The following is an 18,662-nucleotide window of genomic DNA, read 5'->3' as shown; positions in this document are numbered from 1 at the left end:
CATCTGCAAATAATATTAAATTTTACTTCTTTTCCAATTTGGATGCCTTTTATTTCTTCTTCTTGTCTAATCGCTATGGCTAGTATTTCCAGTACTATGTCAAACAGGAGTGGTGAAAGTGGGCATCCGTCCTGTTCCTGTTCTTAGATGAAATGGAGATTGGGACATTCTTAAACAATAAATGCTTAGCCTCTATTCCAAAAGTATCTATAATACCAAAATATTGTTCAAATGAGTGGTTAAGTAACTTTTGGTGCCATCCACCATTGGTGGAACATGATACAGTCATTCCAGGTGATGCACCCTAGTTAGATTTGACTTGGGAAGCAGTTATGAGGCCAGGTTAAATGTGGAGAAATGCTAGATACAAAATTGTATATATATGGGGAAAACTACAAAAGGATACTGAATGATTAGCAGTGACTGGGTAGTGGGGCAATTGGTGATTTCACTCCCATTCCACTTAAAGTAACATATTCAGAGACAATTCCTGGGGAATTCCTAGATATATTTGTAATTAGTGACAAAAGTGAAGGGGAGCTCTAACCGGTTTGGCTCAGTGTTTAGAGCATCAGCCTGCGGACTGAAGGATCCCAGGTTCGATTCCGGTCAAGGGCATGTACCTCGGTTGTGGGCACATTCCCAGTGGGGGGTGTGCAGGAGGCAGCTGATCGATGTTTCTCTCTTATCGATGTTTCTAACTCTCTATCCCTCTCCCTTCCTCTCTGTTAAAAAAATCAATAAAATATATTTCTTAAAAAAGTGAAGGGGAAATAAAGCACTAGGGAGAACTTAAGAGAAAGATTTAAAATATAAGAAATCTGGTTAGAGCTTCATAGCAAACAAGAAAAAATGTACTGGTATTAATTAAAAGAGATGAAGTTAGGCCATGAAGAAATGGAGTCAATATAACAAAGGTATAGGGCTAAGGACACTCCAAAGTACAAAAGGGTATCAGGGCAAATGACTTTAAACGGATGAATATCAAAGGAGGAGAGAAAGAAATACTTAGGTAAATAAGATATTGAAGCAAAAAGATGGGTCAAGATTGCATTCACAAATAAAATGTCTGAAGATGACAGGGTGCTTGTTAAAAGGATAAGAAAAGGATGTGTCATAGAAACTTAGTAGTACTAGTTTTCTGGAAACAGTAAGTTATTTGATAACAGCAAACTAAAGGGTCTGGGCTTGGTAAAATTTGAACTTTGGCAGGATTTTATTAAAGAGCCTCAGACACTGAATGATAGGTATATATGAATGGCCTGATGGTGGGAGGAAGAAAATGATCAGTAAGGTAATACTCTAAGTAAGGTAATGTCAAAGTTATTACTATGAAGAAAAAAGGTAAGGTAGCATGAGGTCAAAACTAAACCACTGGATTTGGCAGCAAGAAGACACTGATGACACAGGGAGGAAGGGTTGGGAAGAGACTTAGAATGTGAACATACACACTAAGTTTCCCCAGATAAGTGAGTGAAAACAGTATGAAATAAAAAGGTTTTTTGTCTGTTTTAAGACTGATGACTCCAGAGCATATCTGTATAATAATGCAGTAAAGGAGAGAGGAAATGCGATACAGATCTTAGAGGCTTGAGTGACTTGATCCTGGCACTTCTTTCATTACACAACAGGGAAGGCAGAGAAGGTGGGGTCAGAGGAGGTCAGGAAGGGCACAAAGTCCCTTGCTGAGTGCTTTTATTCTCTCTGGGAAAAGAAGAGGGGAGAACTTTACTCAGGAAAGAGGGAAGGTCAGGGAAGGTCTTTGAGAAGAGGTGTAAAATGGTCATACAGGAGGGAAAGGGTAAATGCAATGTGATCAGACAATGCTGTGTGAACAATCTCATATCCATGGTCTTAAACCTGAAGTGGGTTGTCAGTGTATTTCTCCTGAAAAGTCTGGCAGTGCAGGTATGGGATCACTGAAGGGAATGCCAGGGTTTCCACAATATGGAGTTTGGTCAGGTAATTACACCTGGAAGAGTTCAGGGTGCTTATGGATGAGGAATTCTATTGATAGATGGGACATGGGATATTCCTGGGTAGGAGGAAATAAGGATATCAAGAATACGACCATGGGAATGAGGGCCAGATCTAGGAGACATAGTTGTCATCTAATCACAGTGACTGCTTTTTTCAACTGTAATTTTCAACCCAGTTATGAAAAGCATTTCATACTCTTATTCTGCTAAGTTCTTATGGGTAACAGGATACAAAGAACACTCACCCAGAATTTGGCCAGTGAGTTGCTTCTCCATAGCTATAGTTGACAAGATCACACTTATGGTTTATAACTTCTATCATCTATTAAAAAGATGAATAATCTAATTTAGGAAGCAATGTACAGAAACAGACATGCCAGTAAAATAAAGGCATAGAATCCCACAGTTCCTTAATCAATCATATTCTAATTTAAATCCAAATATATGTTACTTCTAAGCATATGGTTAATAAACTTTAAAAAAGGTAGGGGGAGACAGCATATAGTAAATATCTATAGAAAACAAAACTAGAGACTTGGCCAGTGAGGCTCAATTGGTACATAGTCTCGTACACCAAAAGTTTGTGGGTTCAATTCCCGGTCAGGGCACATACCTAGGTTTCGGGTTTGATATCCAATCGGGATCTGTAAGGAGGCAACAAATCAATGTTTCTCTCTTACATCAATGGTTCTCTCTCTCTTTCTCTCTCTCTCTCCTTCTCTCTCCCCCAAATCAATAAAAGCATGTCCCTAGGTAGGGATTTAAAAAAATTACAAAAAACAAACAAACAAAAACCCACACACAAAACTAGCATTTGCAGATTGGAATAGGGGACAGGAAGAGAGAATGGTTCTTACCAAAATTAAAATATAATTCATATTAAAATAAAATGTAGAGTATTAGTTAAATTCTTCTTAGGCTGATGGAGTAAGCTGGTAAAGAGGCCTTTTTTTGTTGCTTTAAAGTACCTCAAAATAGCCTGTTAGGAGATTTACTAGAAATGAGAAGTATAATATAAATAATATTTTTATATTTTCCAAGAAACTTTATCCTAATAATTTTAACAAAGTAACTGAAAAATACTCTTGGTAAGCACTTTATAAACCTAAAAATATTCCAGATCATCAATTACTAATCTTCTAAATCAACCCCTCACAAAAACTCACAGCTCTTATAAGGCCTGTGCCTGTTTCCATTGTGCTCAGTCTTGTATCACCAATCTTGATTGAAAGAATTTGGGCACCAGGAGCCACACCATTCCGTTCAGGTTCTTCTGGAAAATGTCCAGCAGCTATACTAGCTACATGAGTTCCATGAGCTCCTAGAGGCAAAAAGAGAGGAACATGACAAAATATTCTCACAGATTCAAAGTTTTAACCATTCAATTTTTATATTAATCATGATAAAAACAATTGAATAAGAATATACCCTCACCTTAATATTTAATAATATATTATTCCCTTAATTTTCTTATCAGTAATTCACAAAAAATGAAAACTCTTTGAATTCCATACACTATTCTACTACCCTGTGTTCATTGAGAGCAAAAGTGTAAGTCACAAGGATGAGGAAGTATTTGCAATATATATAATTGACAAAAACTTATACCCAGAATATAACCTTTCAAATCCAAAGGAAAAGAAGAAATGTGAAAGAGAAATGGGTGAAACACTTAAAAAGCATTTCACAAAAGAGGAATCCAAATGACTCGAAAATATGTTCAACTTCATTAGTCTGTCTGAGAAATACAAATCAAAGCCACGTATCTTTCAGAATGGCTACAACTGTAAGGCTGACTGTCAACAGCAACCATGGATGGGGATGTGCACTCACACAATGCTAGTGGAAGAATGGACTAGCATTTTGGAAAGCTGCACACAGGCATACCCTATGACTTAGCAATTCCACCTCTAGCTATGTACCCAACAGAAATGTGTGCACAGTAAAGGACAAATGCAAAATTGTTCATGGCAGCATTGCTTATAAAATTAAAAAACTTGCATGAATACATGGTGTATCTACAGAATTGAATATTATACAGCAATAAATATGAACTACTTTTATACACTATGGGATGAGGCACACAAAAATAAGGCTGATTTAAAGTCACACACAAAAGGGTATATAATGAATAATCCACTTATATAAATTGAAATATCACCATAGTAACATTGAACCATGTGCAATTACCACTATTTAATCAGTTCTGATCCATAAAACAACAATACTGGAAGGTTCAATCTAATGTGCTAATAGAAATAAGGACAATAGTTAACTTTGGGAGGGAGGGTGTGTTAGTGGTTAAGAAGAGACATAATGGGAGCCTTGCCAATGTTTTTATTTCTTGACTTGGTGGTGGCTAGACAGCGTGTTCACCTAAGATAATTCAATGCATATACAATTTGTGATTTGTATACTTTTCTCAACATATGTCATATACCAATGAAGTAAAAACAAAAAACAAAAATTAGGCCTTCTTTTTATTAAAAAGTTTTTTAAAAGACATGGGTAGAGAGAAATGTCACACCACTGTCAGATAAACAGTAACACAAACATAATGATAAATTACAACTGGCATTGGGCCTTAATGTTTGAGTGACACTGGAATAGTTGGAGCTCCAGGAGAAATGAGAGAATAAGACTCTTCCAACTGGGTCTGCTGCTATGCTGAGATTCCTCTACTCCAGAAAACTGTTATGTAAGAATATGGATCCAATATTACCAATTCTTCCTGTCTTATTTTTTCCAATAAAAACAGAAAAGCTGGGGCCCTGACAAGTGTACTCCATGGTTAGTGTCCACTCCACCTGTGCACCAAAGGATCGTGGGTTTAATTCCCTGTCAAGGGCATGTACCTGGGTTGCAGGTCCGATGCCCAGCCCCTGTTGGGGCGCATGACAGAGGCAACCAATAGATGTGTCTCTCTTACACTGATGTTTCTCTCTTTCTCCCTCCCTCTCCATCCCTCCCTTCCACTCTCTCTTAAAAAATCAATCAATGGGAAAAATATCATCAGGTGAGAATTAACAAAACAAAAATAAAAAATAGGAAAGTTGGATTTTAATGTAATCTCCCCAACCAACCCCCCCAAAAAACTTTGCCACCACCACCACCTATCAGTTAGAATGGCTAAAATTAAGTTTTACTGGCCACACTGTGTGGACAAGAATGTGGAGCTTCTGGAGCACTCATGCTCTGCTGGTGGAATGCAGAGGGTACAGCCACTGAGGAAAACAGCCTGGGAGTTTCTTAAGTTAAATTTATGCCTACTGTAACTAACCAGTTCTCTTAAATATCATTCCAAGTTAAACAAAAACATATTTCCACACAGAGACTTGTACACAAATGTTGAAACAATGCAAATGTCCACCAGAAGGTGAATGGATAAACAAACCATGATGTATTCACATCATGAAATACTACTCATAAATAAGGAATAAGCTATTTATAATCATAATATAAATAAATTTCAAACCATTACTCTGAAATAAGGCTGGCAAAAAACAAACAAACACAAAACCCAAAAAACATATTTTTATTCCACTTACATAAAATTCTAGAAAATGTAAACTAATCTAGAGTGACAGTTTTGTGGCTACCTGGGGTTGTGGGTGGAGCAGGGCTGGATTACACAGGAAGACAAGCAAACTGTGGGTGTGATGGAAATGTTCACTATCTTGATTGTGGTGGTGGTTTCCTGGGAGTATGCATCTATCAAAATTTATCAAATTGCACACACGCACACACACACACACAGTATATATTATGCTTTAGCTATTCAGCTGTGTCTTAAGTTGGGGAAGGGGGTGATAAAGAGTTGTCTTTCACACTTTGGAAAGTATATGATTGTCTAACCTGAAACTAATGCAAAATAGTAAATGTAAACTGTAGTTAAAAATTTAAATAAAAAAAAATAATTAAAGTCTTCTTGACCTCATTCCCCTTGCTCCTTCACCAGGAGTAACCACTATCCAGAAGCTGGTGTGCATCTTCTTACCATCTATATTGTTACGATATACACACACATATCCATAAACACTGTGTAGTATCTGGCATATTTTACACGTTTTATCATTTTTTAAATTTATGTATGATATAGGTATATATAAATTTATTTTTTTGATTGCTGTATAATATTCCACAGTATGAATAACACAATTTAAAAAAAAACTATTCTTTTGTTGATGGGTATTTAAACTGTTTCACCTGAGAGTACAAACAATCAGGTAGAAAGATCTTCTGTGTCATTTCAAAAACAGTTTGAATTTCTCTCAGGTTAATATTTGGAAGTGAAATTACTGTTCTTTAGATGAATTATGCTGATGGATTTTTTTGTGTGTGTTGGATCATGTTTATATTCTTGGAAGGGATCCTACATGACTATGATTTTAAGGAACAACACCTTGCCAAGGAACCAAATTACATCTATTATTCCAGACCTAGCTCTTCAGTTGGAATCTCTAAATTAAATTCTCTATGAGGCTGCTTTTGGCTACAGAAATTTATCATCTTGCACTTTGTAAATTTAACTCTAATTAGCGTATCTGAAACAGAATACCTCCACTGGTCACAATAGAGAGCAGGTTTCCATCATCATATATATTAACGGAGTAATTCAACATCTCAGCTGTGCCAAAAGAGCTATATTCTTGGGCTTCTTTGTAGTTTCTTAATACAGTAGATTTACTCAAGTCCCCGTCTTCATTCGAATCAATGCAGGCTCTGTTAATTCAGAATATAGAATAGATAATGAAATCTATTATCTTACCTTCCCCCAAATTACATAATATTGTTTCTCAGGTATATTCTTATTACCCTATCTGTTTCAACCAGAGCAACCAAAGTAACGGCCTGGTTTAGATTTCTCCATAGTCATCAGCAAAGATTAGGTAAGATAGCGTCACAAAATTCCAGGCAGAAAGCCTTACATCCCACTTAAGAAATCAGACCAAAGCTTAGCCTAGAGCAGTGGTCGGCAAACTCATTAAATGTCAACAGAGTCAAATATCAACAGTACAACGATTGAAATTTCTTTTGAGAGCCAAATTTTTTAAACTTAAACTATATAGGTAGGTACATTGTTATTAACTTAATTAGGGTACTCCTAAGCTGGCCTTTGCTAAAAACTCAAGGGACCAAAGAGCCGCATGTGACTCAAGAGCCGCAGTTTGCCAACCACTGGCCTAGAGCTTTAGAATAGTTTAGGATAGTTTTGACATATAGCCTAGGCCTTACTTCCTGCTTCTTCTAGAGCTGGCTGTTGGACCCAACTGTGTATACAGGCTCCTTAAGGAAGAACTATTATCGAACCACCATCCCACAGTTGTAACAGCCTTAGGCGAACATATTTTACAAAAAGCATTTTCTACATAGTTTTATGGTTGTCCTCCTATCTGCTCTTTTCCCAGTTTATCTTTTTAATTGTATAGAGGCCATCTATCTATACTAATAAAAGGGCAATATGCTAATTAGACCGTATAGACTGGACATTTTCCGGACAAAGCTGTAGCGGCTGCAAGGGCTGAAGGAGGCCAGCAGCCAGTAGTGGCAGCAGCAGCTCCTTCTCCTGATTGGCACAGTCGCCTCTTGTAGAGGGAGGCCAGACTGTGGCTTAGGGCCGCTCCCCATGGTGGGATATCCCCTGAGGGCACCCGGACTGTGAGAGGGGCAGGCCGGGCTGAGGTCCACCGCCCCCCACCCCTGTGCACGAATTTTCATGCAATGGCAATGGGCCTCTAGTATCCTATCTAATAAAAGAGCAATATGCAAATTGACCATACCTCCACTACAGGCACAAGCCACGCCCACAAGCCACACCCACAAGCCAATCAGGAGCAAGTATGCAAATTAACCCAACCAAAATGGCTGCAGCCACGGAGAGCAGGAGGGAGACTTGGGTTTCCCCGAAAATAGAGAAAGCCAAGCTTTCTGCCTGCCCTGGCAGGCCCAGGCTTCCACTCCATGCTATAAAGTTTCAATTATAGAAGATAAATAAATCCCAACAAAAATGGCGGCAGCCACGGAGCTGAAGAGAGCAGGAGGCTTGAGTTGTCCCCGGAGATGGAGGAAGCCAAGCTTTCCACACACCCTGGTGGGCCCAGGCCTCCACTCAAGGCTACAAAGTTTCAATTATAGAAGATAAATAAATCCCAGATACCAGGGCCTCCACCTGGGTCACCAGGAGGCGTGGTCAGCCTGCAAACCACCACAGGCCCCTCACCCAGGCCACCCCACGCCCCAAGGGAACCCACACCCTGATCCGGGACACCCTTCAGGGCAAAGCAGCTGGCCCCCACCCATGCACTAGGCCTCTATCCTATCTAATCCTATATAATAAAATAATAATATGCAAATTGACCATCACTCTAACACACAAGATGGCTGCCCCCATGTGGTCAAAGATGACTACCCCCATGTGGACACAAGATGGCCACCACAAGATGGCCAGCAGTGGAGGGCAGTTGGGAGGGACCAGGCCTGCACGGGAGGGCAGTTGGGGGCGATCAAGCCTGCAGGGGAGGGCAGTTAGGGGTGACCAGCCCGGCAGAGGAGGGAAGTTGGGGGCGACCTGGCCTGCAGGAAAGGGCAGTTGTGGGGGGGACCCAGGCCTGCAGGGGAGAGCAGTTGGGGGGGACCCAGGCCTGCAGAGGAGGGCAGTTAGGGGTGACCAGGCCTGCAGAGGAGGGCAGTTAGGGGCAATCAGGCTGGTAGGGAAGCAGTTAGGCATCAATCAGGCTGGCAGGGGAGTGGTTAGGGGGTGATCAGGCTGGCAGGCAAGAGCGGTTAGGGGCAATCAGGAAGGCAGGCAGGCAAGCAGTTGGGAGCCAGCAGTCCTGGATTGTGAGAGGGATGTCCGACTGCCCGTTTAGGCCCAATCCTAAACGGGCAGTCAGACATCCCTTCAGGGGTCCCAGATTGGAGAGGGTGCAGGCTGGGCTGAGGGACACCCCCAGCCCCCGTGCACGAATTTCGTGCACTGGGCCTCTAGTATATATATAAAAGGCTAATATGCTAAGTGTCCCTCCTACCATCCAACCGGTATGACACACACTGACCAGGGGACAGATGCTTAACGCAGGAGCTGCCATGACATGCACTGACCGGCACCACGGACCTGGTGCCGACAAACCAACACTGGACTTCCCCCAAGTGGGACACAGGCCCCGCCACCACTCTGGAGCAACACCCCACCAAATTGCAGCCAACGCTGCCGAGACCTCATGGCCCAAAATGCAGCCCACAGCCCAGCCCAGCCCGGAAACACCTGGCTTCCTCTCCCTAGCGACGCCTAGCCTCCTTGGAGTTTCTTCAGCCCAAAGATAAAGACAAAGAGAGAATGTTAAAAGCAGCCAAAGAAAATTACCTACAAGGAAGCACCCATAAGACTGTAAGCTGATTTCTCAATAGAAATTTTGTAGATCAGAAGGGATTGGCAAGAAATATTCAGTGACAAAAAGCCAGGACCTGATTACTGCACCCAGCAAAGCTAACATTTAGAATGGAAGGACAGATAAAAGATTTGCAGATAAGAAAAAAAGCTAAGGAGTTCATCAAATGTTAAAGGGTCTTTTTTAAAAAGAAAAAGAAAATATAAAAATTGAATAAAAAACACACACAAAATAAACAGAACAGAAACAGACTCAGATATGGAGACATTTTGATGGTTGTGAATGGGGATGGGTGAAAAAGGTGAAGGGGTTGGGAAGTACAAATTGGAAATTACAGAATAGTCACAGGGATGTAAAGTACAGTATAGGAAATGTAGTCAACAATCCTATCTAATAAAGAGGGAATATGCTAATTGACCCTCACGCTGTCACAAAGATTGGTGGCGCCCACAGCCAATAAGGAAGGAATATGCTACTTGACTGCCATGCCCTCAAAGATGGTGGGGCCCAGTCCTCTCAGCCCCGCCGAGGTGGCAGGCACGCAGCAAGGCCTGCCTCTGGAGTCCCCCAGTCCCCTCAACCTCCCAGGGCCGGCCCGAGACACAGATAAGCCTCGGATGGCAGCTGCCCAAGGCTCAGGTAACCAGGGCCGGCTGAGGCTAGTGCTGCTGGCAGTGGCAGCAGCAGAGGTGTGATGGGGGCATTGCCTTCCCCTGATCGCCGGGTTGCCTCCCACCCCTGAGGGCTCCAGGACTGTGAGAAGAGGCAGGCCGGGCTGAGGGACACCCCCTCCTCCAGGGCATGAATTTTCATGCACCAGGCCTCTAGTGTTCTAATAATGTGTGTCAGATGGGTATAAGATTTATCAGAATGATCACTTAGTATGTTATATAATGCCCAATCTTGATTCAGTTATACACCTGAAACTATTATATTGTATGTCAACTGTAATTGGAAAATAAAAAATGATTTAAAAAATTATCACAGCAAATACAGTGACGGATGTCACAGATCAGTTTCTTATAACCACCATCAATATAAAGTAACTCAACAAATTCAAACATGCTATCAAAATAAATATAAATATTAGTGACTTCAATAATAACTCCTCTGGGGCGAAACATGAATGTGGTGCAAGATTATAACTTTCTGAAGGTCTGGTTGGCTTAATTAAAGGAACACTTGTCAGAATACAGAGAAAGGGAATATGAAAATGAGGTTCATGGAAAAAATTAGGGATTTGGGGCTTATAAATTCCTAAACATTTTGAATACATTTGTTAAATTTTCTATGGAAAAAACCCACAGCTTTCTTCAAATCTAAAAATAAAAATCCCAAAACAAAACAAAAAACCTGAGATAGCAAAATAAAAAACTACTAAAATGAAACAAATCAATGTTCTTTCCTTTATGTAATCCTCTATAAACACATATTATTTCTCTCAACCAGTTTTTTGCTCCATAAGGAGACAGTGAGTTTGACACCATACCTCCTGACAAACACTTAAGAGTATAGTTATATTAGGTTATCTACTAAGTGCAGAGATGTGGGTTTAACAATTACTGGAAATGTGGCAGGCGGAGATTAGGCTTGACCTTCTTTGTGAAAGAAAAACAAAACAAACACATGATATTTAAGGTCACTTTACTCTCCCTCAGAAATGGCTGTGCCTAAAGTTCGCCTTAGGTAATGTGGAGTTTTTAAGATTCTCCGAAAAAAAATTCTGGATCTAATTCTGAAATGAGGTGGGGAAATTAAAGCCCTAAATGATATATGATGATGCTTTAAAAAAACGTATTCCCAGTAGCACGTGAAGCATAATTCTGCTACACTTCTCACTCATAATATTGTCTAAAATGTTACTCTAGTGATTTCAAATTGCATTTCATTTAATGTTTGATTAAATGTCATTTCCAACAGAAAAATTCTAAAGGTGTCTTAGAATACTGTCAACAACCTGTTACAATTTATCACTTACTCTGTCAACTGCCTTAACGACCAAGTAAACCTTCTGGAAACATACTGGCACCCTGGACCTCGTGATCCTAAATTCCTTTCTCTGAGGACAAACTAGCCTGCAGTTTTCAGTCATGTGTGGAAAATACTGTAACTGAAACCACCTATTGCTTCACTATGCAATCCCTACTAATATTATAGTATTTCTTTCAGTCCTTTTGTAGTACATTTCCCCCACATATACTCAGTTTTGTATCTAGTATTTTCCACACATTTAACCTTGCCTCCTCTCCCACAATAAAACTCACCTAAGCCTTATCACTAGGAATGACTGTCTCATGTTACACCATGTAGTGAATATACCAAATTTTGCTAAACCATACCATTGAACACTTTTTTATATTACAATCACTACGATCAAAGCTTTCTGCATAGCTTTGTAGGAAAAAAAGTCCACAAATGTGTGTATACCTACATGCATACACACACCCATACAACATAACTAAATACTTGCAAAAACTACATTCATTTTAATATCATATGAATGAAAAATTCAAATGGAGCAGGGATTTTTCATTCAATTAAAAATTTATACCCATTGTCAGAGGTGAGGTAGTACTGACATCCATAAAAGAAAATACCTCCTTTAAGAAGGGTACATTGTAAAGTAAACAATCTGAGAAAAGTAATCAAGTCATCATATCTTGTCCTGTATCTTGGGAAATGACTCTCTGCATATGAACAGGGAATCAAACTGTAAAACTATATTTGATTTTAAGTTTTAGGGGTTTAAAAAAATTAAAATATAATTCTATCCAAAGCAAAAGAAACAAACAAAAAAAGGAGATTTTAGGAAAGCCCCTGGCTTACTACTGGTACCCTAAAACACGCATATGCCTATATATCTGTATTAAGAACACATTCCTATTTCCATGCAGATAGTTTTCAAGAAGTCATACTACCAATTCCAAGAAATATATCTGCAGTGTATAATTCTAAGAAAAAAAATGAAAATGTGTAGGATAGGTAACTTGGTATAAATCATCAATATTACTATTATTAATAACAGCAACAAAAGCTTACATTTATTGAGTGCATACTGTGTCTAGAAACAATAAAATTAATTTTTATAAAATCCTCTAGGAAAGTAGTATTATTATCTCAATTAACAGATGAGAAAATCAGGCTTAAGAGATGTTCCTAGCTTCCATCTTAGAGAATGAAATCTGTATCATACCACCCATATTATAATGCCTCACTTCAACTTAGCTACCTTGTCTCAATTTAGATATCTTCATTCAACTTTCCTCCCTTTTCCAAAGTATATGCTTTGCAATATTCTCTTGCAGTTACTTTCCAAATTGCCCAGCTTCAACCAGGAACACTTTTATATGTATCAATGATTCAAGTGATAAAATCTGGTTACTGATGACTATCTGGTGAAATAAACTTTAAACACAAGAGTCAGGTCTAGTATCTAAAGTACTAAGAAGTTCAAAAGGCTTATCCAAAACTACCCAAAAGCTAATTTGGCTTTCAAATAGTTTTGCTTAATAATATTAATGTCATAATAAACCAAATCTCTGGCAGTTTTGAGGGTTTAATGTCCTTCAGAGTAGACAAAAAATATTTTGACGTAAAGAGCTATTTATATACCAGTATATAAAAGCCTAAGCGACTGGAGCGACCCAAACGACCAGTCGCTATGACGCGAATTGACCACCAGGGGGCAGGCGCTCAACACAGGAGCTGCCCCCTGTGGTCAGTGTGCTCCCACAGTGGGAGCACCTCTCAGCTGACCAACGGGCACCAGATGCAGGGCTCATGGCTGGCAAGTGCAGCTGCGGCGGCACGAGCCTCTCCCATCACGAGTCAGCGGCAGGTGCAGCGGGGTCGGGATGAGCGGGAGTGGCAGGCAGGAGCAGCAGGCAGTGTTGCACTGCCGGTTTCGGCCCAATCCCCGCAGGCCATGCCTAGGGACCCCACCAGTGCATGAATCTGTGCACAGGGCCTCTAGTATAATACATTAAGTTTACCTCCAGACTTCACCATCGTGCCATACCAAGCAGTCATATACAGGGCCAGGATCACTATATTTTTTCTCAAAAGAATTTAGCAATTCCACTTGACTTTGAAGCTCCTCTTTGATTAATTTATTTACCTAATCAATGGGAAAATACATTAATATTAGTATATTTTGTACTCTTGAAAAGTTGTATTAATATATAACCAAAGACACTGGGACCTAACAGTAGTTATTTTATATCTATGCAACTTGTAGTTCAATTTAATGATGCAGGCATCAATTAATATATTAAACATTTAAAAAATAATACTTCTTTTACTCAATCTTTCATTCAATCACTCACTCCACTGACTTGGAGAAAGACACTATATTTTATGTTGGTGATGTCATTTGGCCAAAACATGTTTTGGTAACATATCCTTTATCTACATTACTCATTTTCAAAAGTAATTATAAAATTGCTATAAATAGGTCATCAATCAACTTTTAGATTTTTATATTGGGACTGTTTCCATTTAAAATCTGTTTCTTAAGAACCCAATAATAGAAACCATGAACTGTCTTATCTCTTTTAGAATATACTACATTAAGTATATACTATATACATTATCATGTACATATAGGCTATTTAACCATTTTGATCTACAAAAATGAGAATTCCATATGCTTCAACCTAAGTATTTTTTAACTACACACTACACTGGACTGCTCTACATTCACCTGAATGGTTCTAGTGAATGAAAATTTAATTTTCATTAATTCCAAAAATCTTAAGTTAGCACTTGAAATGCTACATTTAATCTGCGTAATAAGAGGCTGAATTAGGACAAATAGTGATCTAACTGAAAATTATACAGCTGTTACGAAAAGGATGCTGTACACAGATTAAGTAAATATAAATAAATGTGTACAGAGAGCTACACAGGCCAGTGGTTCTCAACCCCAGCCTGCATTCTAATTAAAGCTCACGGGGAGCTTTTAAAAATGTCTGCCTCCCTGCAAAGTGTTGATGTAATTCTTCTCCAGGCACAAGCACTGGCAGTTTTAAAGCTCTTCATATGGTTCTAATATGCAGGCAGGGTTAAGAACCACTCATTTGATTCAATTTTTATTAAGAAAAGGTACACACATGCATTAAAAGAAAACTTTAGAAGGATAGAGTTGTTGTTACCATCCCTGGAGGGTGACATTTTAGAGGCTTCCACACTGGCTATTTTACATACCTGTGTTGTCCAAAAGTCTCTGCAACTAGCAAATATTTTCTACATAATAAATATATTATTTTTATTTTATAAATTAACTTTATAAAAACTACTGGCTATTTAAGGATGTAGAACAATAGGAACTCTCATATACTTCTTGTGGTAACATAAATTGGTACAACCACTAATGACTTCCTCTTCCACAAAATAAAAAAATGCATAAGAATGTTCAAAATAGGATAGGGTCAGGGTTGTGGTCTCTGCCGACAGGTTGAGATTAAGGTAGTGGGGTCATTGGTCATTTTATCTGATTCTGATGCTAGTCATGTCATTGCTTCATCTGGTTTTGCTGCTTCTCTGGGTCTGGTGCTGAAACAATGAGACCTAGATATTACATCTAGGTTTTTTATTGGTGCTGTTAATCCTCACCCAGGATATTTTTTCCATTTATTAATTTTTTTTTTTTTGAAAGCAAATGGAAGGGATGGAGGGAGGAGAAAGAAAAAGAGAGAGAGAGAGAGAGAGAGAGAGAAACATCGATGTGAGAGACATTTCTATTGGTTGCCTCCATACATGCCCTAACGAGGGTGAGGAATCGAACCTGCGAACCAGGTACCTGCCACTGACTGGGAATCAAACCCAAGACCCTTCAGTTCCTGGACCGATGCTCTAATCACTTAGCAACACCAACAGGGCTGTTATCTCTAGTTTGACCAAAACTCTGTCTCTGGTCAACAGATGTGAGGCTTTGTTCCTAAGATATCTGATGCTCACCAGAACCTCACTTTCCTGAGGGCTAATGCTTAGGGAGTGGTCATGCAAGGGAGAAGGAGGCAGGTGAGTCAGGGTGCTGGATGAGCCAGTTTGAATCGGCCACCTGCCTCAGTTTTCCCATTTCACTTGCCAATGAATTTTCCCAGCTTCTTATTATTCTGCCTCAAAAATATGCTCAACATCACTAATCATCAAGAAAATGCAACTCAGAACCACAATGAGAGCCAGGCTGGTGTGGCTCGGTGGTTGAGCGTCGACCTATAAACCAGAAGGTCACAGTTCAATTCCTAGTCAGGGCCCATGCCCAGGTTTCAGGCTCAATCCCCAGTGGGGGGCATGCAGGAGGCAGCTGATTGACAATTCTCTATCATCACTGATGTTTCTAGCTCTCTCCCTTCCGGAAATCTATAAAAATAATAAAAAATAAAAAATATGGAGATTCCTCAAAAAATATTATAGAAGTAGATTTTCAATATGACCCAGAAATTCCACTTCCTAGCATTTATACAGAGTAAATGAAAACACTAATTCAAAAAGATATCTACACCCCTATGTTCATTGCAGAGTTATTCAATAGGTAACTGGATAAAAAAGATGTGACAGATATATACAATGAACTATTACTCAGCAATAAAAAAGAATGAAACCCTGCCATTTGTGACAACATGGATGGACCTAGAGGGTATTATGCTCAGTGAACTAAGTCAGACAGAGAAAGACAAATACCAAAGGTTTCAGTTATATGTAGAATCTAAAACAACAACAACAACAACACACAACACACACACACACACACACACACACACAATATTCAAAATAGTATTTTTCTTAATAGCCAAAAACTGAAAACAAAGAAAATATCAATATGCAGAATGGATATATAAATTGTGCTCTATCCATCAAATAGCAAGGGAAGTGAACAAACTATTTCAATACCCCAAATATGGATGAATCTCACAAATATACTACGTGAGATCAGCTACACATGAAAGAACGCACACTGCATGATTTCAGTTTACAAAATTCAAAATAGGCAAAATCATTCAATAGTTTTAGAAGTTAGGATGATAGTTGCCTTTAAGAAGGAACAAGAAAGCAATAACTAGGAAGAGGCATGAGATGCTGCTGCTAATATGCGAATGTTCATTTTGTGATAACTCATGACTACAGTGCTTTTACATGTTCTTATATGCTCAATAAGTTTTTAAAAATTAGTACATATGTGAACTGATTTCAGATAAACACTAAAGAAAAAATGAGTAAAATTAAACAATTTAAAACGTGTGGGGGAAAAAAACAGTCTATTAATAATTCTCTAAGAACTCTATGGTACAGGGTCCTAAAGTAATGTTTAAATAAAAATGACGAGCACCAACTTGAGAAGGGGAATTGTTGGCAACATCAAATTCTTCTTGTTTTCTACAAGCTTCTGCCAGGGCCATTCTGTGAGCAGGGTCCCAGATTTTTTCCTTCCGTTCTTTCTGTAAATACAGAAAAATTACCTCCCAATGAGGTTGACAAATATTTGGGTAAACATAGGCATTTATTCATATGTGGCCCTAGATGTTATCAGCTGTGACGTTACATGATTCTCATAAGGAGGGTAAAAAAATCATTTATAATCAATTTGATAAAGCAATGAATGGATTATTAAAAAATGATTTCATTCACTGCATCTAGGTTTTAAGAGAACAAGTTTATCAAGACACACCCAAATGTATTTTTATACATTGTATGCCACAATTTAAATCCTTCGAAGAGTAAATAATACAATGTCAGATAACTGAATTCCCAGTCAATGAAAGTAAAAACAAACAAACAAACAAACAAACAAACCTGTATTCTGGGACCTTACAGAACTGAACAATGCCTCAAGTTAAGTAGAAGCACAGGACAGGAGGAAGATTGCAGCTGCATTTTGATGGACATGCAGGCTTCCTCAATTTCCCCCCTCGCTAGCATATTAATTTCTGATCCTCTATGACTTGATAGGTTTATTTTTTACTGAAATTGGTCTTACCTTAATCTCCATTGTCTTTAACTTCCAAGGAAAAAGTCCTTTCCAGTAAAATAAGCAACTTGACTGAGCTAAGGAGTGCAGGGTTCAGCTTTAACTTTATCACTCTATTTTTGTATGTTAATTTGTACCTCATCAACACAGTTGATTACATTTAATATAGTGCAAAAAAAAAACATTGTGCTGTATATGTGTACTTCAGCCTGAAATTTTAAAATAAAATGGCACCAAATAAAAGTTAGGTGCATTATTTTTTGTAATAATGATTGGAATCTAACAAGTATTGATTATTATAAATGTAATATATCTTCGTATGGTCCATAGACCCTTGGAGAAGCAGATAATGATATTACGATTACATAAAAGGACCCATAGGTCTTGCCCTTCAGGCTCATTTTCAAGGTTTACATCTCATTTTACAGTTGAAGCCCTGAACCCTGTCCACATCAGCAACTAGTATCATAGCCATCTTCTACAGTGGTACTGTCAAATACAGGAGCCAGTAGCCACATGGCGCTTTTTAAACGGAAATTCTAAAATATTACATCAATTAAAATTTCAATTCCTTAGTCATACTAGTCACATTTCAAGTTCGCAATAGCTACCTGTGGCTAGTACTACCATATGGACAGATACTGAACATTTTGAACATTTCCATTGTCACTGAAAGGTCTACTGAATAGTGCTGCTTTAAAGCAGGCTCCTTATCCCTCAATTCACAGCTTTACTTCTTTAATGACAGATTTGTGCTTCCTATACTGCAGCTGCTTTAGGTCTGAGTAACCCTTTCCTTAATACTGAATAACCAACTGGAATCAAGGTTAATCTATGGAAAAATGGGACAAATGGTCATAAAAGCTAAAAAGTCTGGATTTTAAATAAACTGTCTTTAATCGTTTTGAGGTTAAAAAAAAAGTCTTTCAAAAATACAATGAAAGGTATATGCCATTTCCCAGAAAAACACATATGCCCAAACATTTAATATAATTTCAGTGTATCCAGTTTCCCTAAGCTTATGTATGTATTCAATATTAAGAACAATGACTTTAATAGGTAAAATTCCATTTAACAGAATCTTTAAGAAGTCATTGTTTAAAAGTCTTCCATCATCCAAAATAATTAAAAGTTAGTGAGAATTTATAATTTTTTTCTTCAGTAGGAATAAAATTTGAGAAAGAAGATAAATCAGTGATACTAGATTGAACATCACCTGTATCCTTTCCTTGAGAGCCTTTGGATAGAAGTCGTAGCCATTTTTTATCCCAATATGATATCTGCCTGAGGGATTTGTCCAGCTTGCAGGAATCTATAGAAAAAAAA

General features: G+C 38.6%; 1 protein-coding gene across 3 annotated transcripts in view; it reads right to left on the bottom strand.

The window, feature by feature from the left end:
• Positions 1 to 18,662, bottom strand: part of TPP2 (tripeptidyl peptidase 2) — an 88,927-nt gene that overhangs the window by 53,729 nt on the left and 16,536 nt on the right. For all 3 annotated transcript variants that reach the window (XM_054719925.1, XM_028148865.2, XM_008143955.3), the window contains exons 3-8: positions 18,553 to 18,648; positions 16,702 to 16,806; positions 13,360 to 13,484; positions 6,538 to 6,701; positions 3,146 to 3,300; positions 2,225 to 2,301 (exon numbers count right to left, since the gene is read on the bottom strand). In XM_054719925.1, the coding sequence (XP_054575900.1) occupies positions 2,225 to 2,301; positions 3,146 to 3,300; positions 6,538 to 6,701; positions 13,360 to 13,484; positions 16,702 to 16,806; positions 18,553 to 18,648 (722 nt within the window). The remainder of the gene's footprint in view (positions 1 to 2,224; positions 2,302 to 3,145; positions 3,301 to 6,537; positions 6,702 to 13,359; positions 13,485 to 16,701; positions 16,807 to 18,552; positions 18,649 to 18,662) is intronic.

This window comes from Eptesicus fuscus, chromosome 8 (genome assembly GCF_027574615.1).
Source record: "Eptesicus fuscus isolate TK198812 chromosome 8, DD_ASM_mEF_20220401, whole genome shotgun sequence".
Taxonomy (NCBI): Eukaryota; Metazoa; Chordata; class Mammalia; order Chiroptera; family Vespertilionidae; genus Eptesicus; species Eptesicus fuscus.
Note: the sequence above shows the minus strand (reverse complement) of the source record. Positions and strands in the feature narration are given on the sequence as shown.